The sequence below is a fragment of the Thalia democratica genome, chromosome 2 (genome assembly GCF_965202585.1).
Source record: "Thalia democratica chromosome 2, ktThaDemo2.hap1.1, whole genome shotgun sequence".
In the NCBI taxonomy this organism is placed as follows: Eukaryota; Metazoa; Chordata; class Thaliacea; order Salpida; family Salpidae; genus Thalia; species Thalia democratica.
In genome coordinates, this window is record NC_139166.1 from 47,941,275 (window position 1) to 47,967,232 (window position 25,958).

Sequence of the window (25,958 nt, forward strand, 5' to 3'; positions counted from 1 at the left end):
AAACATAATTCACGACACAAAACCTAACATTATGAATTATGTTTATTTCAACAATTATAAAAACTTAAATTAGTTTCGTTCTCAAATTTTTTTTAATTTAAGCAGGGTAAGTATACATAAATTTAAATTCCATTTATAAGGCTAAGATTAAAAACTTGAGAAAAAATCAAAGCACAGAGCTAACAATAAAACTTAAGTAGCATGACAGTATCAATAAACACAGTAATGAAGCAAATTAATAGTTAAAAAAAAAACAGCAAATCACAGTTAGAACTAAAATAAATTTCACAAGTTAAGAGCTAGATATTTAAAACACATCAAAATGTTCGTGAAAATCTTTTTTTGCTTGACAAGTCAGAATCACTATAGCTGAGCTGATTTCTTAACATCTCGTTTTTATCAATGTCTGTTAAAATAAATTAAAATGGTAGTGGAATCGAACCTTTTTTTACAAAAATTAATATTTGATACTGTTTAATGTATAGACTTTATGATTCTTCTGATGTAAAAAAAATCATTTTTTTAAATCATTTAAGGTAAAGATTTAAGAAAATTTTCTTTTAAATTTTACAACAACTTAGAAATAGCATATTTTTGAAAAAAAATGAGAAAAAAAAAGAATCTAAATTTGATTTTAAAAAGTTTGCTTATTTTTGATTTAAAATAAATAAATCTTTTAAAAATAGACTGAGAAATTTTTAAAACGATTGCTTAAAACCTGTAGAAGGAGATACAATATAAGTAAAATATTCTACTTCCACCTTTGAGTTTGCGCCTTTTATAAGGAACCTATTGAACTCTCTAACTTTGGTGGCTATTGTTTTAAAATTACTTTGATTATAAAAAAAAGATAGAAAACAACTGGTAGCTTAGTTATAATGAAAAAATTAGTCAAGTTTTAAAGAAAGTGGTGCACCCCCTATGCCCTTAATATATAATTTTTGATAGTAACTTTACTTAGTTTGTTTATAAAACTAAATAGTACAAGTTAATTTTGTTGAAAAAATATTAACTAGCAATAAAAAAATTCGCTTATCTACGATCTTATCTCGCAAATAAACTACTTTACTCACATAGTGGCCCGATAGCGCAGAGGTCTTAATGACTGATGACACTCTCTAAGTTGAGCGTTATAAATTCAAAACCCAGTGGTCGACACAAACCATATTTAAGTTTAAATTTTTTTGCATTCAATAGTAGTGGTGGAGTAATGATTTATTAATCAGTAATAAGAACAAAATACATCAATTATTTTTTTTTACAAAACATTGTAAAAAAATATTCTTTGAAATTTTTTTGGCCTTAATTTTTTTTTTCTAAATTAATCCAATGCAGTACATACCTTGGGAAACACTATTTTGAGATATTTTAAAAAAGATGCAATATTTCATTCTACTCTCTGATAAGCATTTCTGATGCACAAAAATAAGTATTTACTACTTAGTTTACAGTGAACTGAAAACTTAAAGCAAACAAAGTGTTAACAAGTTTTACAATTTCTTAACTAAATATACTTAACTAATTAATAATTAAACTTAATGCCATAAACTAAGTCTTAGTTATTAATCTTTTTTAAAACTTGTAGATTTAAACTATAAACTAAAATAAAAATTAAGTTAAATCTAATCATTTAAAACTTTAACTTTTTTAGACTTTATTGAAAAATTAAAATACCTGGATTAAAAGCACTATTTGTAGATGTTTCTTTGTTTGCGTTTTCCCGTTCATTATACCCTAAACTAAAAAAATGTTTTATTTCCGTAATCGTAATAATCTATAACTTGAGTAAATAACTTTTAAAACAGGCCTTTTAGCTTAAAAATAACATTTTAAACCGATAATAAACTACAGCAATAGTAGAAGTATAAAAATAAACAAGGATGATGAATTTTTAAATGGCCATAGTATATATAACTCTAATGACAACAATTCTTAGTTTGTTGATTTTTGCACATTAACTTAAGATAAAGTGTTAAAGTAATACCTGGTTACTTTATATCTTTCTATTTCATTTAATGGTTCATTATTTTCTAATGAGACGCAACGCTTTAATCCACAAAAGTCCTTAAGAACCTGTTAATTTATATTTTTTTCAAAAGTTTACATAACTAAAATAATAGAAAAAAAACCTTTAATACTTCTTTTTCAATTATGTATTTTTCTTTTTCTCCTATATCTGTAAAATTTAATTTTTCTTATATGAATACATAATCGAGATGGTGAAAACATTTTTTTTATTAATAACATCGCATTTATTGTATAATTGAAATTTTTAAAAGACTAAAATAAAAGTGAAGATGGTATGTTATATTTTGTAAATTAGACTTAAAGTTCTTAGCACTTCATAAAAAAAAGCAAAATCAAATATATTTATATATAACAAACACTGATTATACATACAAATATTTCACTTAGGCATCAAAACTTCCTCAAAAATAAATAAGTAAAGTATAATAAATGTGTATATGTAAAAACTGGTATTATCGAATTTTACTTTTTGACAAAAAGCACTAAAATAAGAATTCTACTAGTAAAAAACTTGTACAGATCTACCACGGTAGTTAATTAACAAAGTAAATGACCATCCAAAATCTATACTTACTTTTAAAAACGCTTATTGCTTTAAAAAAAAAAGCATAAAAACATTACTTTTTATAATTTCGCAATTAATTCTGTTTTCACTTATTCCCTCTCCCATTAATTATTTTAAATCTTTGTTAATTAATTAACTTTTTTAAAAGCAGTGTAGTCATGTATGGAGTGTAATCTAATCTCTGAGAAATATAACAATAAAAAAAAGTTCAGAGTTTCATTTTTAAGTTAAGTTAAAATCAAGTTTAAAAGTTTTAATTTGTTAGTTTTATTTGTTATCTATAAAAACGTAGTTGTTGCCGTACTTTTTAACCAACTTAGTTTGTGACTAAAATTCATAAGCTACTTTGAGCTATTTAAACAAAATATAAATAAACAGCATAAAAAAACATCTTTAATTTAATAAAAACATACTAGACCTTATTTTCAATCTTAAATTTGAAGAAAGATTGATTGAAAAACAAACTGTGATAAATACGATTAAAAAAAAAATTACTTTGGTGTTTTTTTACGGCGTTGCATAAAAGGATATTCAACAAAGTCCAAATAGAACTACATAAATATTAGCTGATTTCTTTCAAGTAGCTACTATAACACAAGGTATTGTACAACTAGAAATTTTCTCTTAAGCTTGTGATAACTAAAACTTTAATGCTACAGATTAGGTTCAATAAAAAAATTACAGTTATTTTCATAAAAAAAGATTACCCGAATAGGATGCAGCGCACTTTTCAACTTCTGTATTGGACAAAACAACTCCTAAGTTTTCTTTTTTATCAACACTCATTACAAACTTCGACATGATCTAATTTGATATATTTTTTTTTTATAAATGTTTAAACAAACATTAATCCTTAAAATAAATTTTGTAAGTAAAAAAAAAAAATTCATGTTAAGTACATATAAAACATACAATTTATGAAATCACCTGCAATAATAACTTTTGGTCAACTGAATATTAACTTTACTTTTACTTTTAATTTTATTATGGACATGTCTAAACTAAAAAAATAAAATAAGCTAAGAAACTAATAAAATAAAAATAAATCACTCTTAAAGTTTCAATTAATATTTAATGATCAGGGAGTAATATCATCAAAAACACTAAAATAATTAAACCAAGCTTTCATATAAACCTAAACTTCTGTAAAAGAAAAAAATCAAAATCACATCCAGTTTTAAATAAATCGTTGTTTTTTTAATTCTAGTCTTTTTGGAAAGAAACATAAGCTTACCTTAAATAATTTGAGTACAAAAAAAAACGTATCTAACTGGTTTAATACAGTTTAGTCGTAGTTTAAGACGATTTTAATTAAAGGGTTCACTATAAATAAAAAACTACTTGATGAAAAAATTTTGATTGATAGTTTGTGTTGGTTGTGTTGTCAGTATGTAGCAATTGATTGAACTGGTTAACTCTAAACATTTGCTGTTGCTTTTCTTCCATAATTTGGTGTTTATGCTCTCTATTCTTAACGGCTTTGTTTAAAGTTGACTGAAGCTTTTCAATTTGAGCTTTATACCTAAAGTTATAAATTTTGAAAGTTTTTTACTAATCACACAATAATAATAAATTATTATTATTGTTTAGTAGTTTTGAAGATAATATCAACCCTAAGAAAATTATGAAAACGGTAACTTTGATAAATTTTGTAGACAGAACATTTTATTTTTGTTCAGAATTAAAAAAAAACTATATGATAAATATTTGTTTATAATTATATCTTAATTAGGTTTGTATACTATTAGTTAAGTTCTGAATATATCCGGTAATGAAATATTTAATGTAATAAACAAACCGATTCCTACACTAAAAAACTAAAACAATCAAAGGAATTATTAACATTTTATTATTATTCGATTTATTTGTTATGCATTATTCAAATAGTCAAAAAATATAAATATGGAAAAATAATTATGAATAAAGTTAAAATAGATTAAAAATATTCTAAAAACTATAAAAATTAAACAAAAAAAAGTCTTAAAACAAAACTAATAAAATAATGTTATTTTAAGGCTTTAGGGGAGTGAGGATCTTTTACTGAACAAGTAGTTGTTTTTAATATTTAAAAATATTATAACTAGTTTTTGAGATATAATGGTACAGATTAAGAGAGTTCAATATGTTACTAATGGAAGGACCAATAAAAGGCAAAACGTATTTTATTGAAATCTACTTCCTACAGCTTTTGAGCAATTTTTCTCAAACTTTTCAGTCTGATTTTAACTTAGTAATAAACAACTGTATTTCAGAAATTTTTTTTTGATAGAATCAAAGTATCTTTTTCAAAAAAAAAAGATATTGTAGTTACTTCTTAGCCATTAGATTATTTTTAATCGCTTCAATATGATGTTTTAAAGATAATTTTCTTAATAAATTAAGCAGAAAACATTTTCAATTATCAGAGAATATTGGCAAAAACAAAATATTTTTCATACTTTTTAGCAAACTGACTATATCTGAAAAGTTTGTTAAAAAGAATTTAATTGTATATTATTTGAACTTTAAAGTAAAACCAATTTTTATTTGTGTAAAAAAAACTCTCTTTTTGCCTTAAATTAAAGAAATAATAATAGAAACAGAAAACAAGATTTTGCGAAACTTTTAATGTAAAAAATATAAAACAACAAAAAATAATTATTCAAAACAAGTTTATGCAATAAAATATAAGATCTTTAGGTGTAAAATTGTTATGTATACTACAATACTTACAACTTTTCTTGTTTTACTTTGCCTCTAATGTTCATTTTCATTTCCATTAGTTCACTTTCTAATTGGTCAAATTTACTAACAAGTTGAAAAAAGTTCTTCTTCACTCTTTTATTCTCTACTTCAAGAGAATTTGAACTAAAACAAAACATCTGGTAAACTTTAATAAAAAATTTGTACCAAATACTTTGTGATAATACTAAATGAACACTTTATTGCATAATGTAAAACAACTTAAATTTTAAGCTACAATTAGTTGATACTTTCCTTGTTAATACTTAAAAAAGAAATATAAAATAAATTTAAAGTTAACTTTATTAAACCATATTTAAGTGGGTAGGTGTCAGAAAAGCACAGCGTAACTTTAGCACGGAGTAACACTTTGGCATGGAGTGACACTTTTGCACGGAGTGAAACTTTTGCACGGAAGAATTTTAAATCTTTTTGAATATTCATTTAAACAATCTTGAATCATTCTATAACTATCAAGTTAACAAACAGATAAATGTAAAAATTAGTTCTCACACTTTTGAAAGTATCCTCTTTAAAAAAGTATAAATCTAGTTTTTACTAGAAACACTTTAAACTAAGCTGTATCTGTAAGTTTTAATTAAAACTTTAATTTTATTGAAAACGGTAAAAAATCTAAATGGGTTGAAAAATTGTTGAGTTAATTTTATTTACCCTTGTAGTAGTCTATACACAATTTTTATAACATATAATTAAGCATTAAAAAAAGTTGCAAGTTACGTGCATGTAAAAACAATAAGAAATTAAAATAATTATTTATTATGATGTTCAAAGCTCTATGTATTTTAAAAATTAAATAAGTAAGTTATCAACCTTTATATATCTCACATTGTATTAAAAATTTTAATTAATAAAAAAACTTTATTAAAACTAAATTAATCCTTTTAAAAAAGTTCTAAGAACAATAGAGCTTGTTCATATTGCTAGCTTTATAAAAATAGTTTTAGTTCGAAAACTTTAATGTAAAAGTAACAAAATATCTTCATATAAAACTGTATAGTAAAATAATTTAAAGCTTGAAAATTTACTTTTGTTTTAGTTTTAATTAGAGCTTAAACTTGTAACTCATTTAAAGCTTGTTAACTTTTAGTTTACATGTTTCATAGTTCGTTTTTAGATTTTTAAACATAATAGTACAAATATTATTTAAGCTTTAAAAAAATTGCGAAATAAATTCTGTGCTAAAATGTCACTCCGTGCAAAAGTGACGCCGTGCTAAAGCCACACTCTGTGCTAAAGTGTCACTCTGTGCTAAAATGACGCCGTGCTTTTCTGACCCGTTCCCATTTAAGTAGATTAATTTATAACTATTTCTTTACAAAAATATTCTCAGTACTACATTATTCTTTATAAAATATGATGCTAAAGTTTTGATTATTAAGAAAATAGAGTACTTTTAAGGTATAAATGTCTTTTAAAGTTCTCGACTTTATTGATTTAATGTTGTTTTGATATGATAATTAATACTGTTTTCTCAGAGATTTAAAATTCAGAAAAACACTTTTATTTTGTTAATTGTAAATTTAGCTATTAGAAATAACTATAATTAGCGAAAATAAGAGGACAAAGAGCTTGTAAAATAACTAACCGACTGTTAGCGCCATGAAGTTGATATTGCAATGAGTCGACTAATGCTCTCTTTTCCGTCACTTCATTCTGAATTTTAGCCACCGCTAAAGATTTGCATTCGTCAGATCTTCCTAGCAAGTCGAACTTTTCCTGTCATACAACTGTTACTTAAACCTTTCATAATTAAATAACCACTGTTTGTGCATCTATTGTAGTTTAAAATATTGTTTTAATTACAGTTTTCTTTAAAAAATTACAACTATATCAGTGGTATTCAGGAAAAGATTTGAAATAAAGTGCACCAAGCTGTTTTATTTACAAATTTAAACAAAATTATAGACTATTTTTCAAAAAGTAAGTGCTCTACTTTTTAAAATAAACTTAACCGTTTTTGACGTAGAGAGCATAAAACTTAAAACTTATCTTATAATTGTGTAAATAAACTTTTTAGGCTTATTTTACAGGTTTGAAAATTCAAAAGATTGTTTTAAACTTAAAACTTAAATCTTACAAAAATTTCTTTGTTAGAGTTTTACTTAAGTTTGCCAAATTTGTAAGTTAAATATAAATGTCTACCATCTTTTAAACCTATAATACTTAAGATCTTAATATTTTTACTGTTGCAAAACTTTAATAGATTATGGAGGAAACTGAAAAATATCCTTCTTGTTGGTTTTGTTCATAATTTTTAATTAATAAGTAAGTACAAACAAATCATAATTGTGCCCATGTTCACTTTAAAAAATTAACATGAAATTTACAAAATTTAAGCAATACTATAATTAATAAAAGGATTGTAACTTAGAAAGAGACTAAATTTTAATTTTAATGGTATTCTGTTTTTGCTTACAACAACTATGAATAAAATTATTGAAAACATTTCAAATTTATATTTATTGATAGTAGTTTAAATAAACATGCAATAAATTTGTTTAGAAATTCTAAGTGACAAAAACATGAATTACTTAAGCATCAAAATATTGATGTTTAATTTAAAAGTAGTTCGTTTAAAGCAGTGGTTCCCAACCTTTTTGATGCCCCGCACCCCTAAAGTCTCTTAATTTGATCTCGCACCCCTAACACTATATGCTATTATTATTTATTAATATTTTGATTATAAAATCATTGTTTTTATTAATTAATATTTTATATTTTAATTTTTATGATAGTGTACTATATTAACAAAAACAAAATACTTGAAAATTTAGAAATATAATAAACTATATTCGAACAAGTTTTATCTATTTTTTAATTTATACAAAAACAATGCTTCAGCCTATGTCTTTTTCATTTAGTTTTTTAAGATTTAAAAAGATATTAGAAGTGAGGAAAAAGCACTAGAAATTAATAAATATTAGGCTTAAAATTAAAAATAAACTTTTTATACATTTTGTTATGAATATGTGTACTTAAAAAATAAAAATCATCTGTTTTAAGTTAAGCTTATGTGATGTTTTATTTTCAAAACTATTGGCAGCTAGGAGGTTTCAAAATAATAAGGGTTTTAGTTAAGGTTTTTTAAAGTTAAAAGATTTAAAAGTCTTAAATTGAAATAGATATGTATAAAAGCAAATACAAAAATAAAGTTTGTATGCTTACAACAGTGGCGTAGCATCGTATTTTGGTCAAAAAAATTCCCTAAATTAAAACTTTTGTAATTAGCTATAAAAAGATCTTTTTATAAGTAATATAATTGAAATTAATTCATTAAGTAAATAAAGTTCGAAGTAACTGTTTTAAAAAATACTTAGAATTATTAGAAGTTACTTAAATAAAAGATTACATTATAAATATAATAGACTTAAAAGAACCTGTTCTTAACAGCTAATAAAAAACCTGCTTAAGATACTAATTTTTATTTAAGTATTTCAACAAGATAGATGCTAGCTCATAAACTGTTTTAAACAACTAATGGCCAGTTAAGAAAATAAAATATTTAAAGAATAGATGATTAAAATTCACAGGTGTAAAACTCTAAGAAAGCTTTACTGAAATGTTAATTCTAAACTAACAGCTATTATATGAAATTAATAAAATGAATTTACTTCTAGAAAAGCGCTCTTGCTCTATGATGTATAACTAAAATTAATTTATTCACAAAATTAGCGCCAACTTCTTTTTATAACAAAATGTACTTTTTAACTTTGTAAACTTTATTAGAGAGTGAAAATCTCCTTATTTATCATACAAAAATGAAAAGCCATCTCGCACCCCCTGGAATGCTGACTCGCACCCCCAAGGGGTGCGAGCACCACTGGTTGGGAACCCCTGGTTTAAAGCATATATTATATCCCTTTTTTTTACAACTTTAAAAACTAAAATTAATTGAAACAAATAAATTGTTTGATGAAAACTTAAAAAAAAATACAAAGGTATTTGTAAAAGTTACTTAGTAACTTCTAGATGTGTAATGTTTTTTTTTCTATTTAAAAAACTTAAAGTGATATAGTAAAATTTATTTACAATACTAATGCAAGTAAAGTATAAATAGTTTCAAATAAATTCCAAGACCGTAAAATTTTCAGATGAAGTATAAAAACAAAATATTAACATGTAAAATTTTTCTATTATATGAAAAACTTTACTTGATTAGTGTTTGTATAAAATTAGTTACGGCGATAGAAAGTCAACCTTATTTTTACAAGTTGATCTTATTTTGTAGAGTTTAATCTTAGCTATCAGACACTTATAAGCGCTCAACGAAGCTCAAAGTAACTTTTTTAGATATTTGCGAGTTAATTACTAATATTTCTAAATTTTAGCTGGAGAACTTTTTATGTATATTGAAATAAACAACTATGGTTATTTTCATTAAATTTATCAAAAATGTTTTATTTATTTATTTTATAATTTTAAGAACTGAAATATTTTAAACTGTTTAAAGAACGTTTTCTAAAAATTTGAGGTCTATAGCTCAAAAAAAAAAGCAGACATATTCTTAATAAAAATTTAATTTTCCAAGGAAATCGAAAATGAAAAAGTTGCAGTTTGGATGAAAAACCTTTTTTGAAAATGACTTCATGTTAAAGTTAATCTAAAAATTTATATTTAATTAAAACTGACTTATGGTTTACACTTGTACCTTTCATATATGAGTCATTATAACTTTAGAAAAATAAACATTAAACCTCGCTCAATATAATACTTAAATTAACTCTATGAGTTACATATAATTTTGCATACGCATTAAGTAAAGTTACTAAGATACTTACTTTTAGCATGTTCAAATCACTTGACTGTGACTTTAGCACTGATTTTAAGTTATCAGTTCGATTCAGATGACTCTCTATTGTGCTTTTTAATTCCCTGTCAAGTGAATCCCGCTCATGTATCAAATGCCCAACCTAGAATATTTTAATTATTTTTTTTTACTATATAAACACAACTATTTTTTAGTGTATGAAAAGTATCAAAAAATAACTCGAATACTAAAATTGATACTCTATAAAAGAAGCCGTATACTGTAGCACTTTAAAGCTACTTTTATTTATATAACTAGTTTTATAATAATTTAATTCAAAAACTAAAAATAAAATTATTTAAAGATAAAAATAGAAAAATATTAATGGGTTATAATTTTGTATATCACAAGCTTTTTAAAAAACTACTGCACATAAAAATGCCAGTAAAGTTAGACAATAGATTTTTAAAAATCATATTATTTCAGTATATTTATTTACTCATAAAATACCACACGTAGACAATAAATTTTAAAATACAATTTATTTCATCAATTTTATAAAAGCTTTTTGTTCTAAACAAATTAACACACTTGTGAACGTATTTCTACATTTTCTTTTTCAAGGCTACATTTGCTTTCTATCATTTCAACTATTTTATTTTGTCGTTGATCAGCTAATTCAACAAACTTTTTGTTATCAACGAGTAATTTCTGCAACTTTTCAGAGCTGCAGCGCTGATCTTTTTCTATGGAATTCAGATCACTTTCTAACATGTTAGCTTTCTGAATGCTTTCCTTTAAAGTAACACACAATATTCAAAGGTATATAAAATATACTAATTTTAAATGAACTCCGTTTTTAATGTGTTTAAAGGTTAGAACTTTTAAATAAATAAAAGCCTACCGTTCAATATCAAAATCAAACTTAACTTACATCAAGTTTTTTTTTAAGATCATTTTCAGAACTAATTAATTGTAGCTTTCTGATTTTGCACTGATCTAAGTCTTGATTTAGGCAGTTTATCTTATTTACAAGATCTTGTATTTCGTCTTGCTTTTCATTCATCCTGGAATTAAAGCTGCTGATTTCATTCTTTAGCTCTTGATTTTTCTTCGAGAATTCTAAGTTTTCATCAGTCAACCTAATTCATAACAAGTTAAAAGACAGTCTAAATTTGTATACAAACATATAAATAAATAATATTCGACTTGAAAACTACGACAAGACATAAAATATACATTTATGACTTACACAATGTTAGAGCGAAAAACAATTCTAAATATAAACATTTAAAGATTTAAGTTCATTTTTATTTAAATTACAAAATGTATACTAAGTGAGAAAAAAATTAACCTCAAACTTAAAAGTTTAAACAAAGTATAGAAAAACGTTTAAGTTTTGTACATTAAGGCCATAGGGGGTAAGGAACTTTTTGAACATGTTTATCTCATTTAAGAAATAATAAACTTGGCTAGCAGTTGCTTTTTACCAAATTGTTAAATTCAAAAAATTAGTTTTTGAAGTGTGAGGATACAAAGTCAAAGAGTTCAATAGCTTCCTTATGGAAGGATCAAAGTAAAGAGACAAAAAAAGAGTATTTCCTTAATGTATCTTCTCCTACAGTTTTTAAGCATTCTTTCTAAAATGTACTTGATTTAATATTTATGTATTGTTAAATTATTCTATTGTAGGATATTTTTTTAATTTAGAGTAACTTTTTTTTGTTAAAAATGAATAACTATTGAGTTGTTTTAGTCATAGAAACTTCCACTTTTTTAAATCGTGATAATAGATTGTTTTGCATTAATTAAAAGAACGTTTCCTAAAAACTTGAAAATAACTAATTAAAAAATTTTTGAATAGTTTGGTTTTGGTACTTGTTTTGACTAAAAAATTTAAACATAAGTCACTCATTTAAAAAAGGTTTATTAATTAATTTCGTTTAGCTCATCATCAGAATAAACTTGCCAAAAACTGATAACATTATAGTGTAAATTTAGTTACAAACAGTAATTTTGAAATACCTAGCTAAAAATTGTTACGTCATAAAGTATAAAAGTCTGTTTAAAATGTTTAAATTAGAGTTGAATTAAAAAAAACAGTTAAGATAGTAGAAATTTTACCTGAAACAAAATTAAATAAAAACTACATTACAAAAATACGACAATAAACGACAACAATATTCATGGTTGCCACTGATCAAGCTGAGAAAAATTTCCTGACTTTTCCTGACTTTTTACCAAAATTTTCCTGACTTTTCTAAATCAAACTCTTAAATTAAACTTATTCTAAAATACATAATCTAACACTTGAAACTATATAAAGCTTTCAATCTAATTTCAATACAGGTTAAAAACAACAGCTTTTTGCTGAATTCTATCATCAAACTTCCAGTACATCACTTAAACCATCTGTGTATGATTAATGTTTGTAATAAACAGCTCTATCAGAAAAATACTTGTATTATTACCTCATAAACACAGCTTGTCTGAAAAAAGACACTATATTTTAGCATTTCCTAGCATAAATGTACCTAGATAAACATACGACATATAAGGAACTTATACAATTAAAACCTTGAATTAATAACAAACTTTTACAACTAAAATCTTAAAACAACAACAAATTTTTACAGTTAAAACCTTAAAACAATAACGAACACGATTTTTAAGAATTTCCTAGCATATATGTATCTAAATAAACGAAACGACATATAAGGAACTTTTACAATTAAAACCTTAAATCAATAAGGAACTTTCAAAACTCAAACCTTAAAACAATAACGAACTTTTACAATTAAAACATTAAAACAATAAGGAGCTTAATCAAATACTGTTTTTTTAATTTATTTTCTCCGTTTTTTTATTAGCACTTCAACCTCTTCATCTAATGAAGATATGGTTTCCTTCATCTGAACTGTCTTCCGCATCATTTTCTTGGCAGTTAAAATCATTTTCCTCATTTTATTTCAATTGCTCTCATCTGCTGCCCCTACACTTGTTAAAGAGAATCTTTTCTCTAAATCAAATCACAACTTGTGGGCTTCATTTCTTTTTTTTTGGCACTCATTTATTTTTATTTTTATTTATAAAATATTTCCTCTTATCATTTAGTATAAAATTTGTAACAAATATACTCTTATTTACTTTAAAAACTTAAGTCACTCTACAAAAAATACAAAAAATAAGTAAACTTAATCTTGGCATATACCTCTCTTATAACTTATTTTATAAATTTAAACAACTTTGAAAAAATTATAAAGAGGTAAAGTATACACATTAACTTGTTACATAAAATACTAAACTAACTGCTTAGTTATAAAGAACTCAATTATTTACTCAATCAAAAAACACTTTATTTCTAAAATTATGCTAGATAAACTTTTGTGTATGTATCACAGTTTCACTATGGAAATGTCCTTGCTACAGATCCTCAATACTACATAGCTTACAAAATCTGCACTATGGTAGGGTACTTGTTCAATATGTTAATAGAAAATTTTTGCAGTTTTGTAAAGAATATTTTACCAATTTATACCGGATGAAGAAATTGGAAATAAAATTAAATATTTTTGTGAATTTCTAGGAATTTCTAGGAAAATTTTGGAATTTTTTTCTGACTTTAAAGGACTTTTAATTAATTTTTACCATTTGAAGGTTTTGGAAAACAAGGAATTATGTAAATTTAAACTGACAAAATCTGACTTTTTTTTTTTTAATCAAATTTCCTGACTTTTCCTGACTTTTTTTCAAAACCCCCCATTTTTTCCTGACTTTTGTTATTTTTTTTAAACTTTCCTGACTTTTGCTGATTTCCTTACTTTTCCTGACCGAGTTGCAACCCTGAATATTACTAAAAACACGCTATTCATAAAGTTTTAAATTGTAAAAATCTCTATGTAAGCAAATTTTCGGCTCACGAGTTCTAATAAACAAAGATTCTAGAACTGAGAGATGGTAAGTGTTTCTCGCTCTAGATAGAATTTTGAACCTACTATCCAGGTAGTTCTCAGCACAAACAGGGTTGTTGAGGAGGTTTGTGCTGAGAACTACCTGGATAGTAGGTTCAAAATTCTATCTAGAGCGAGAAACACTTACCATCTCTCAGTTCTAGAATCTTTGTTTATTAGAACTCGTGAGCCGAAAGTTTGCTAACAAAGAGATTTTTACAATTTAAAACTTTATAAATAGCGTGTTTTTAGTAATGTTGTTATCGTTTATTGTCGTATTTTTGTAATGTAGTTTTTATTTAATTTTGTTTCAGGTAAAATTTCTAATATTTTAAATTTTTTTATTTAAACAGTTTTGTTTTCCAAACAACTTCAAAATCATAAATCTAATTCAACTCTAATTTAAACATTTTAAACAGACTTTTATACTTTATGACGTAACAATTTTTAGCTAGGTATTTCAAAATTACTGTTTATAACTAAATTTACACTATAATATTATTAGTTTTTAGCAAGTTTATTCTGATGATGAGCTACCCGAAATTAATTAATAAACCTTTTTTAAATGAGTGACTTATGTTTAAATTTTTAATTAAAAAATAAAGGTGAACACAGATTTTTAGTAGAATTTTGAAAATTCTGAGAAAATTGGTATTAAAAATTCACTTCCATACGTTTGTATTGGAAACATTTTACATATCTGACTATATTTCAAAAAAACTTTTCTATGAAAAGTATCTTTTAATAAAAAAATTTAGTATTCATGTAGGGGCAAATGCTAAATTTTATAAAACAAAATAAAAAATGTTTGACCCCCATGGCCTTAAATACCAGACCCTGTTTAAAATATAGTTTCATTTCAAAATATTGATAAAAAAAAACCTTTTATTTTCGCAGTGGATACTGTCATGAGTTTCATATAAGTTGGAAATTAAATCTTCGTTTTTCTCTAACTTTAACGAAAGTTCGTCAACCTAAAATATTGTTATCATAAACTTTATAAAAAAGTAGCTGAAATATAGTTGTGATCATACTATACAACGTGCTATTAAATTTAAAAACAAGTATTATTGGATAATATTAGAAGTAAAAATTATGGTAACTTCGAACTTGTTGGAAAGACTGATGTAACTTGCAATTAAGATTTGTCTTTTCCATTACAACAGTGGCAAGCTGTTCTTCAACCATGCGACATTTCAACTTGATACCAGCCAGTTCACCTTCACTTGCTTGTTTTAATGAGTTAACATTGTCCAACTCTGATTGCATCTGCAATTAAAAAGTTTTTATTATATGTTTTAAACCTTACTTTTTTTTAACTTTATAAAAACACTCATATGAAAAAGAAATAAAGATTTATACTTAAAGATAAAAATACCAAAATGTATTATATTTATGATTTTTTTTCAAAAATAGCTTAATTTGATATGTTGTTGTTTAGTACATTTACAAATAACTATTTAGTCTATAAACTGTACTTTATAATAATATATTTTAAGTATACATGTGTTATTAAGTTTAAATAAATTGGACAAAAAGCAGAAAAATACTATTTAAACGAACAAAAATATTCATATCTAACTAGAATGAACAGTCAAATTTTGGAAAACAGGTTAGTTGCAAAAATATTGTTATAAAATTACAAAAAAGCTAGCTTAAATGTATTAAACAAATACTTTTTGTTTTGTGTTATTTAATAAACTATTAAAATTTTTAAGTAGTTGAGTATCAGAAAAAAAATTCTCTTTAATTGGAGAAACAGAGCGACAACTGTTTTTTTCAGAATTGAAGAACACACTAGGCTCACAAGTAGTGCAGTATTTTCTCATATTGAACAATGTACAATTTAGGGTGCATCTATTGACCTCAAAAAATGAAAATTTTTGATTAGAGCTTACTTAAACTTTTTGTGCGTGGCAAATCATATAAAAAAACAACACAAAAAAGATTGGCTACTTAGCTTTTACTACATTTGCGCTATTCACATTTCTCTGAAAACAGCCCCTATTTAAATTTTATGGGAACTTTAAAATTCGACTTTCAAATTTTTGTACATGTAACAATCATCACGAAAACACATTCTACTCATTTTAAGATAAATTAAATAAGTTTTCATCTTGGTTTTTTTCAAAAAAACTTAAACTAAAAAAAAAGGACAGAAAGTTAAAAAAATCCTTTTTGAACCTTTCTTTAAATCGTCTTCAAACGCGTAGAGTGTGTTTTTTTGATGATTGCTACTTGTAAAAAAAAATTCAGCCAAAAATACGAAGGTCGAATATTTAAGGTCCCATACAATTTAAATAGGGGTTGTTTTCAGGAAAATGTAATTAGCTCAAGTGTGGTAAAAGCTAGGAAGCTATTTTTTTTGTGTTGTGTTTCTTATGTGATTTGCCACGCATAAAAAGTTAAACTAAGCTTAAGTCCAAGATCGGGGCAACAGATGCACCTTTATTTACATTTTGTTAAAACTAAGATAATATCTAAACTTCTAAACTGTTTGATGTGATTAAACATTGTAAAAAACGAAGTAGTTTAATAGTAGTTGAGGCAATAATAATTTAAAAAATCAAACAAAAACTTAATTATCATGTAGGTCATGATAAATTATCTAGAATTACACTTACTGTTTTTTAGATAGTCCATTTTTGTTCAAATTATCTTTTTTAAGTTTTTATTATTAAGCTGATTATTTTTCTATTGATTGTTACTAAGTTTACTCGTATTTTATTTGATTAATTATTTTCAACCAGTAGTTATTACGGCCATCTTCAACAGAGTCGAGATGTTTGATTAATAAGTTATGAGAGTATTTATTTTGTTTTGAAAATGCGTTTAATTATAATTTGAAAGAATTGCTCAATAAATTTGTTATGAAAAAAGCGTTGTTATTTGCAATAAAATGGTGTCTAAAATTAATAAAATTCCTTTGAAATAAAATTCACTTAAAGATTATAACCTAAAAAATAGTTTCAGCATAGAATAATTATGAAAACTTATATTTCTTTTAATTAAAATTTTTGTTTTTAATTCTTTTTTTCAAGATAAAATTTAAATATTTCAATTCATTAACTATATCAAGATAGACTATGAATATTTTAAAGAGTGATACATTTAAAGTGACTAAAATATAGCAATCCAAAAAGTTATAAATTTTAATACTATAATGGTCTTTGTAAAAAATTAAACTTAATAACGATAGTCTGAAAAAAAACAGTAGTATTTAGTTTTTAGCCGTGCTATCAGGACCTAAATATGTAGTCAAAGATGTTATTAACAAACTTTATTTTTAACAAGTTGTTCTGTTTCTTTCACTTTTTCATTTACTTCTGCTGCTGCGCTACGTTTTATTTCAGCCACTGTTTCTTGAAGAATTTCGACTTCTGAACACTTGTTTTCAAAATCAGACCTTTAAAACATTTTATTAGTTTTAATAAGTTTTGCAGTTTAAAAAAATTAATATATGTAATGTTCTTTAACATACACTTGTATTGTCGAATGTAAAGAGTTATGACGAGAAAAACGTAGAAAAAAAAGTTATTTTTAAATACACACACACAGTTTTTACAGCGCCTTGTACTTGTACTTTTCTTTAGTTAATTCAAATTTACTTTAGACTACTTTTTAATTGTGTCATTTTATACAAACGGTCATTACAATCTTTAAAGTAAAGTTAATATTTCAAACAAATTTTAAACAGCTTAAGTTTTAATAATTTAAATTTATAAAGTCACGTTGTAATAAAAAGAATCCGAAAAAGAATGACTGTCTCTATTATTGGTATATAAGTATTAGTAGTTAAGTTTGTTATTGTTATATCATTAGCAATTATAAAAATTTCTAAAGAAAAAGCATACTAAACATAATATTAAATAAAAAATCTGTACTAACTTTAAGTTTGATATTAAGTTTTCTTTATCTTTCATTTCATTTTCAAAAGATGGTATTTTTATGAGCTTCTGCTGTAACCTATCGATTTGCATCTGTTGTTCTTCAATTCTGAGTTTTTGATTTATATATAGTCTAGTATAGTTTAAAAAACAAAAAAATATATATTCTTAACTTTTTGTAAATGTAAAATATAAAAAGTTAAAGAAATTGTAACTAATTTAATTTTGAATAAATTCTTCAAATAGGTGATTATTTTAGTATTTAAAAAATATCAAAAGCTTAACTGATTAGCAATCTTTATTCACAAAGGAACTCTTTTTTTTTTATTACACTGATTAGAAAACAAGCCAACAAAAAATATTGGTGATATAATACAAAGCAGTCAATTTTTACTTAATTCACAAATCTATGCTTATGTTAAAACAGATATTTTCAGATAAATAATATTTTTTGTTAATTCGTGTAAATATTGTGTTGAACTACCACCGATTTGCTGTTCACAACAAATAAAAAGCTTGTATTATCGAGTATTTTTGAAATATAATCTAATAGATAAATGTAGAGCTGTTCATATTTTCATTTAAAAATAATTCATACAAAAAACAGATGTTTTGATTTTCCAACAAACCTTGCTTTTTAAAATCTTTATGATTTAAAACCCTATTACGTTTTTTCTGATTTATTTTTTACACCATTAAAAAACAGAACAAACTTTAAGTTGCAAGATTCATTTTCAGCACGTAGTTCTTGCACAACCTCATTGGCTGATTTAACATCACTTTTTGCTTCTTCCATTTTCTTTTCTAGAGTATCCATCAACTCACAATTTTCATCTACTTCCTGATTAAGAATAAATACCATCGTCAAAAATACAAGCTGGAACAGACTTTTTATAAAAAAAATTGTGTTTACCTTTTTGTACTTTTCAGTTAATAAGCAATTTTCTTCATTATGCTTTTTGATTTCTTCTGACTGCAAACTAAGCTCTCCTTCAAGCACTTTTATCCTTTCTCGTAATTCTTGATTCTGAATTAGTTATTCAAGAACTTAGAATAATTTAATATTATAATCTAACCGAAACTTAATTTTATTAAGTTATAAGTAAAGGTACTTTTTTTGCAATAACAAAAATTACCAATTTACTTAACCAATTTTATATAACTTGTTTTATCTAAAAATTTCTATTGACTATTACTACTTAAGTTTTAAGATTTTAATTTTTAAAACAGGAAAAATAATTGTCTATTTGGCTTCTTATCCAAATCTATTTACATGCTAACTTAGTTGTTATTAATTAGTAAGAGTTAAATTGCCTTATCAAAAAAAGTTTATTTATTTACAAATTCTTTTTTTTTTAGTTTTTTAATTTGAGTTCATAAAACTTGTTGTTTATCAAGTATTTTGTCCTAAATATAAAACAACAAAAATGTTGTTGTAGTACTAATTAAAAAACAGTAAATTTGCATTTTGTTTGCAATAAGAGATATTACATTATCAACAAGAAATGTTTGAGTAATAGAATTCATACAGTTTTTTTAAAGAATTTTAATGGTCCCTATTTTTAAGAAGAAAACTTCTGGTTTTAATTTGCATGCTATAATTACTCAACTTGTAGCCATATCTTAAGGAAATTAAGTTATGTGGAAGACCTAATAGTCGATAAGGAAGATCCAATATTCAATGTGAAAATCCACTGGTTCATAAGGAAGTTTCAATGTCCGGTTTAGAAGATCTGACGGTGGATGATGAAACGCTAAAACTTTTTTTTTGTAATATAGGTGGATTTTTTTAATTGTAGTTAAATTGCTTGTTTCTTTTACTTATTTATAATGGTTTTTTTTTGATAATTACTCTTGTTTTAACTTAAATTATAGGTTGGCAATGTACGACCCGCGGGTTAAATCCCGCATAAAGAGTAAATCTGACCAGCTAAACAAACTTTGAAACTTATACTATATATGCTGGGATCTAAAATAAAAAGCAAAAAATTGGTCTTAGGTACAACTTATAGGATATTCGAAAGATACAAGGGTCACATAGAATTTGTCTTTTGCGAAATTAATTGGATTTTAAATGCCCTGGCCTGTCAAAGACCATATTTTTCCACACCTGGCCCTCCAACTAAAAACGTTTCCCACCCCTAATTTACATTGATTATCTTATGTTTATTTTATTTTTGTTAACCTGATCTTTTGTTGCTTGGTTAACAACTGTGATGACAGCCCTTTTTTTTTGTTTAATAGAAATTGAGTGTAGTTTATCTATTAATTAGATTATTAAATTGTTAAAGAATGTTCAGTCTGATTAAAATAATAATAATTCTTAATTTAATTTACTTATATATAACGAGGTAGCTTTATGTAGAAAAGTTTTACAAATTTACAAAGTATATTTCATCAAATGTTTTTTTGGAACACTTCAACTTTTAAACACTGTCAAATAATAACATACAATCAAACGCAATCAGCTTGCTGTAATTAAGTAAAAAAATATTTTTTTAACCATAAATTTATTATATACAAATAGCTGGTTGTGTTATAAATATTTCAAGTAAAACCTTACAAACAGTTTCTTCATTGCAGTATTCACTCATTACTCGCTGAGTTTCAAATTCCAATTGCAATGCAGTTGAATTGTTTATTTCTTTCTGATGCTCCTGCAATAAAATATTTGTTACCACGTTTGATCTTATTGTTTACTTAGATTCAATTTTCTGTTTTGATCAACAACTGTGTTTTACTATTCTTTAAAAATGCTTACTCTCATAAACAAGTTCAGAAAAAAAATTGAAAAAAAACAAACTTCCTTGTATGCGTTTCGTTCAAGTTCCAAATCGAAAACCTTTCTTCTTAGTAAGTCACTACCACCACACACTTGCATCAAAACGTATTCTAGTGCATTAACAATATTTTTACAGTCTAAATTCTCCATGTACTGAGAAAGCTCTTTTTTTTCAAAGCTGTTTGTATAAAGTACATACTTTTTTTTATATTTAATAACTACTTTTTTATTATATCAACAAACCTTGGAACTTTATTCTCACATGATTTTAGTAAATCTATAATGCTTGATATGCAAACACTGTATTTTTTGTTTTCAGTTTTAAGCTTTTCCATATTTTTGTTTGTTTCAAGCCAACAAGTTTCATGGTTTTTGTTAGTACACATTAAATCTTTTACTTTTTCCTGAATATTATAGGCAATAACAAAGTCAAACTTAATGAACAAATCATTGTTTATTAGTTACATTACTAACTATTAAATAATTAATAATAAAATTTCTTTAGTGCAAAAATCTTTTTTATTAAAATTTAAAAAAAAGGTTTTAAGTTAGTAAATAATAATGTGTTTGTACAAACCTCTTCAATAAAATTCTAAGAAGATATTAAAAAATAGTGAAACAAGTATACAAAGCACATGCTTTGTACAGTGTACACTAAAACAATTTTATTGTTTAGTGAAATAAAATATGTTATTTTTTTCTTTTTAAGTTATGAGCAATTAGATACTATTTAAAAAGTATGAACTTTTATGAGCACTTGTAAAATTAATTTAAAATATATATATACAGTGACTAATAATAATTAATCCCGTTTAGCACTGCAAATAAATATCTCAAAATAAATTGAAAATAGATATACTAAAAACTCTATATAAGATAGTTAGGAATGAAATTGTAAGGTATTTTTTAACATCAGCTACCATTGTAATTAAAACTAACTTCTATTTATAACCTTAGGTATTTTATGTCCAATATTCAAATTGCATAGCTAATGATAGTTTCCTTAGCTTATTTAAAAAATACCTCACCTTCAATTCAACTAAATTTTTTTGTTGATTTTCCATTTCAGATTGTTTATTTTGAATAAGTAGATTGTTTTTCAAGACTGAGTTTTCTAATTCTTCCTGAAGGTGGATAACAGCTGTTTGAAAATTTTCTTTTAATGTTTCATTAATCTTGTTTGATTGCTTTAGCTTCTCATTAAGAAACTTGATTTCCATCTATTAAGACAATAATAAAATGTCTAGATTTAGAGATTTTTTTTGATTAACAAATTTATAAGATCTATCTGGCAATACTACATAATTATTTTACATAAAGACTACTCAAAAACAGCTTAAAATTTAAAAGTAGTCCAACAAGTCTATTGCATTTTATAGCATGTTTTAAGTTAGTATAATAGTTTTTACCAGCAATAATGAATGAAAAAGAATAGAAAAAAATTAAATAAAAGCCTATAATATTTTATTTATAGTAAAACAACAAAAGCTACATATACTTAACATATAATGTATAAAGTTTTAGGTGGTCTTTAGAACTGTATTTATCATGAAAATAGAATTAAAATTTATACAAAAATTTTGATGATATGATGCAATAATTTATTAACACTGTACAACAGGGACGTAGCTCAAAAATGTTATGAATCTGCAAAAATTGAAACATCTGAAATGACGCGTGATAACGTCCTTGATAACGCCCTAGCGGGAACACAGCAATTTAAACTACCTCTAATGTTATTGAATTTAATCTGAAAATAGGCAGATATGTTAATACATCAAAAAAGGAATGATTAAGTACGATTGATAACTGTATACAAGGCAATTTATTTTGCTCTACACCCCCTATGACTCTTTATGTGTTGCCATCCGTGTAAACCCAGAAAACATTCATTTTAAATAAGTATAAGAAAATCACAATTTAACTCAAAAACATTTGTATTGTTTTCAAAATCAAACATATAACGTAATCAATAGTAACAACAAGTTATGCAAATTTTTGTAACATAAAATTGTATGATTCTGATTTTTGAAACTACAGCTTCCATTAGAATCAATTTTGCAATGCAGCTTTTTGTCAAATCAAAGCTTTAACTCACTAAATGTTACAATTTTGATGTATTTAATTCGTTAAATTTTCAAGACAGTAAAAATGCTAAAGAGTATATATATGTCAAAATTATCTCTCAGGAGTGCATAACTAAGTATATATGAATACTAAAAGCTAAGAAAGCAGAGTCTTTTCAAGCTGAAATAAAAGCAAGTTTTTACGCATATAAGTATACGTCCCTGCTGTACAATAACAAAACTTAGTTATTTGAGACAATATTATTAATCATTATATTCAAACACTATGTTTTTTAAGGCTGAGGTAATTGATGAAATTTGGTAGTATATTGGTAAAAACGTAGAAAAGATATTAAAATAAAACTTAAAAACAACTCGAAAGAATTTAGTAAATTTAATAGAATACCTAAGAAAAACTGCTTGTATTCACTATATGTGTTAAATTTAAAGGCTAGCTGTGTTTTTTAAAGTTTTGAAAGTATATGCATATTGCAAATATTTTGTCTTCTGTTTTTTATATTCAGAGCTTTAGATTTTTCTACTTTTTCAATTTCTATTTGTTCCAACGTACATAATTTGCAGGTGTTTTTTGAGTTAAATTTTGTTTTTGTTTGTTTATTTTATCCCATTTTATGATACACTTTTGTTTTTAAAGTGCTATAAATAATTAGATAGTTTTGTAGCTTATCTTTTAAATTAAGTTTAAAGGTTATGTAACATAAGTTTAGAAACTAATATTTTTTCTTGTAAGTAAATTGTTCAGCCTATTTTTGTTTATTTCAGAACTCATTTGCTCATATTTATTTCTTACTGTTTTAATAAAATATTTCCAAAACAATATGGTCCATAAACTGGGTTGCTACTCTTCGAGTCAAAATACTGTCCTGAGTGACCTTAAAAACTGCCTTTTTTTTCGAATACTTAAAGAAATTGCCTCTGGCCAAACTACTTATACCTCATGATCATCTTTCTTCTTAATATTTAAAAGAAAGGTTGTATGTGTATGCTCCTGCATCAGATGTTCACTAAACTTATGAGAAATACTGTTTTTGAAATTTCAGCATTTTTAGATTTCAACATAAATTTAAATCAATTGAGATTAAAAAAGAAAATAGTGGACAATTTTATGTAACAACTTAGATACCTTTATATATATAAGAAAACAAAGTAATTTTTTTGATATTTTAATTGACTAACTTTAAACTTACTATCTTTAAGTACTCACTTGCATAAATAAATTCAAATCATGATAAATGTTAATTCCTGAGTACAAACTACAATACTATTTCTAAGAACTAGCCTCAAGGCTTAAAAATTTTTTTTTTTACATTTTAAATTTAATAAAAACCATGTTCTTGAATAATTTAGGTATATAAAATATCAAAATATTGAAACTGGACTATTAAATCTCATTTAAATCAATAAAAACCTGTCCTGAGATCTTAAAAAAATCTCAAAATTATCCTGAGATTTTTATTTTAAAAAATTGCCCTGAGTCATACTGAGTTTAAAACAAAAGTCAAAATGTCCTGAGTTATCCTGAGCCTCAGTGAGATTTTCTAGAGTTTCAAATTATCCTGAGCTTCCCAGAGAACTCTGAAAGTGTAGCAACCCTGCATTAAGGACTTCTTCCTATAACGTAGCCTGTAAAGAAGTTTTTCAGTTTTTCACAGCAAAGAAGTTTAACCTGTTCTTTTTCAATAGCTAGCTGTAGACTCCTAAAAACCTCAAGACACTTCACTGTAAACTTATTATGATCACTTTTAAATTAAAAAGCTTGATATCTTTCAAAATCAATCCTATCAATTGAAAACTGATCCAGAAGGGACAAATATAAACATTTTTGAAATAAAAATATGGTCAAATCTGGATTTATTTTTAAAGTTGAAAACAGGCCAGATCCATATCTTAACAAAAAGGGCATAGGAGGATTAAACACTTTTTTCACATTTTTAATTTCACTTTTTCAAAGTTAAAGGCAACAATAACTTCCTTATGGGAGGGGCAAACAAAAACTGGAAATAACTAGAAATCACTAAAAATCTATCTCCTCCTACGTTTTTTGAGATAACTACCTCAAATTTTCAAGAAATGTTCCTTGCAATATTAAAAATATTAAAAAATAAAAATTTTATAACAAAAAAACAAAAAAAAAAACAGTTTTTTTGTTTATATTTTATATTAATTTTTTTTTTTTTTAATTCTTTCCTACAGAATTTTCTAAATATATCAAGGAACACTTACTGAAATTTATAGGTAGTTGTCTCAAAAAACGTAGGAGAAGATAGAGTTTTAATAAAATAGTCTACTTTTATAGTTTACTCCAATAAGGAACCTATTGTTGCCTATGACTTTGACCAGCTATATCTCAAAAATTATTTTGTAATTTTAAAATCTGTAAAAAGTATCTTGTAGCTTAGTAAAAACTATATAAAACAAGATAAAATTGTGAAAGAAGTTTTTTACCGCCTCCCCCCCTATGCCCTTAAAAGAGCTTAAATAAAGTTGTAGTTTAGTATAACAATTAATTCCAATTATTTAAAAGTTAAGAAACAGGCAACTAGTTTACAAAACTTTCGTGTTTATTAACTTAGAGCTTTTCATAACTGAAATTTTGTATCAATAAGTATTTAGAAACTTACTCAACACTAAAAGTGTAGATTTAAAAAATTAAATAAGGAAAAAGTATTATGGGCTGTAAAACTTAAAAAACAATGTGTTGTCTTTTTACTTACTTGGGAACTTTCATAACCAGTTTTTAGTACTGCATTATTCTTTTTTTTTCTATATACATTTCCATCTCCACTTTTTGAAACTGTTTCTTTTTTTTCAGCATAATTACAATCAATCAAGCGATAAAACTCATTGTTTAAACTGTTTATACTTGTATCTATTTTTGTTGTAGACTTTTCCAAATTAGGACTTGATTTAGTTTCTCTTGAAGGCTTACTTGAATTTAAAAAAGAAAAATTTGCAAGTTCTTGTTGTAGTATTGAACTTTGATTAAATTCACTAAAACTTTCTAAGTCCAGTGGAAAAGTGCAATTATCTGTAAAATATAAAATGGTTACAATAAATAAAATCTTAATATGTTTACTGTTTTATTAGATTATATTTTTCATTTGTCTATAACTTTTCATTTTTCATAATATTATATAACTGTATAAATAAAATGTAATAAAAATAAACAT

At 24.7% G+C, this 25,958-nt stretch overlaps 1 protein-coding gene across 1 annotated transcript; it reads right to left on the bottom strand.

Annotated features, from left to right (window-relative positions):
* Window positions 1-75: 75 nt before the first annotated feature.
* On the bottom strand, window positions 76-25,647 carry LOC145829564 (uncharacterized). The gene is made up of 22 exons (XM_082937404.1): window positions 25,503-25,647; window positions 21,730-21,921; window positions 20,945-21,105; window positions 20,723-20,879; window positions 20,478-20,576; window positions 18,833-18,946; window positions 18,633-18,760; window positions 17,921-18,028; window positions 17,312-17,438; window positions 15,143-15,301; window positions 14,915-15,006; window positions 11,017-11,224; window positions 10,674-10,877; window positions 10,114-10,245; window positions 6,921-7,051; window positions 5,306-5,440; window positions 3,935-4,115; window positions 3,301-3,397; window positions 2,130-2,176; window positions 1,985-2,073; window positions 1,675-1,739; window positions 76-406 (listed from the first exon to the last, which is right to left on the bottom strand). The coding sequence occupies exons 2-22, from the start codon at window positions 21,919-21,921 to the stop codon at window positions 318-320; spliced, it is 2,715 nt and encodes a 904-aa protein (XP_082793530.1). The 5' UTR covers window positions 25,503-25,647; the 3' UTR covers window positions 76-317.
* Window positions 25,648-25,958: the final 311 nt, after the last annotated feature.

Bases quoted from the DNA above. Each gene is read 5' to 3' on its own strand.
- LOC145829564 (XM_082937404.1), bottom strand. From the start codon at position 21,921: ATGGAAATCAAGTTTCTTAATGAGAAGCTAAAGCAATCAAACAAGATT. The intron at 11,225-14,914 runs GTTTTTTTTTAT...GTTATGAATTAG, and splicing joins ATCCACTGCGAAAATAAAAG to GTTGACTGATGAAAACTTAG. The intron at 2,074-2,129 runs GTTTTTTTTCTA...ATAAATTAACAG, and splicing joins TTGAAAAAGAAGTATTAAAG to GTTCTTAAGGACTTTTGTGG.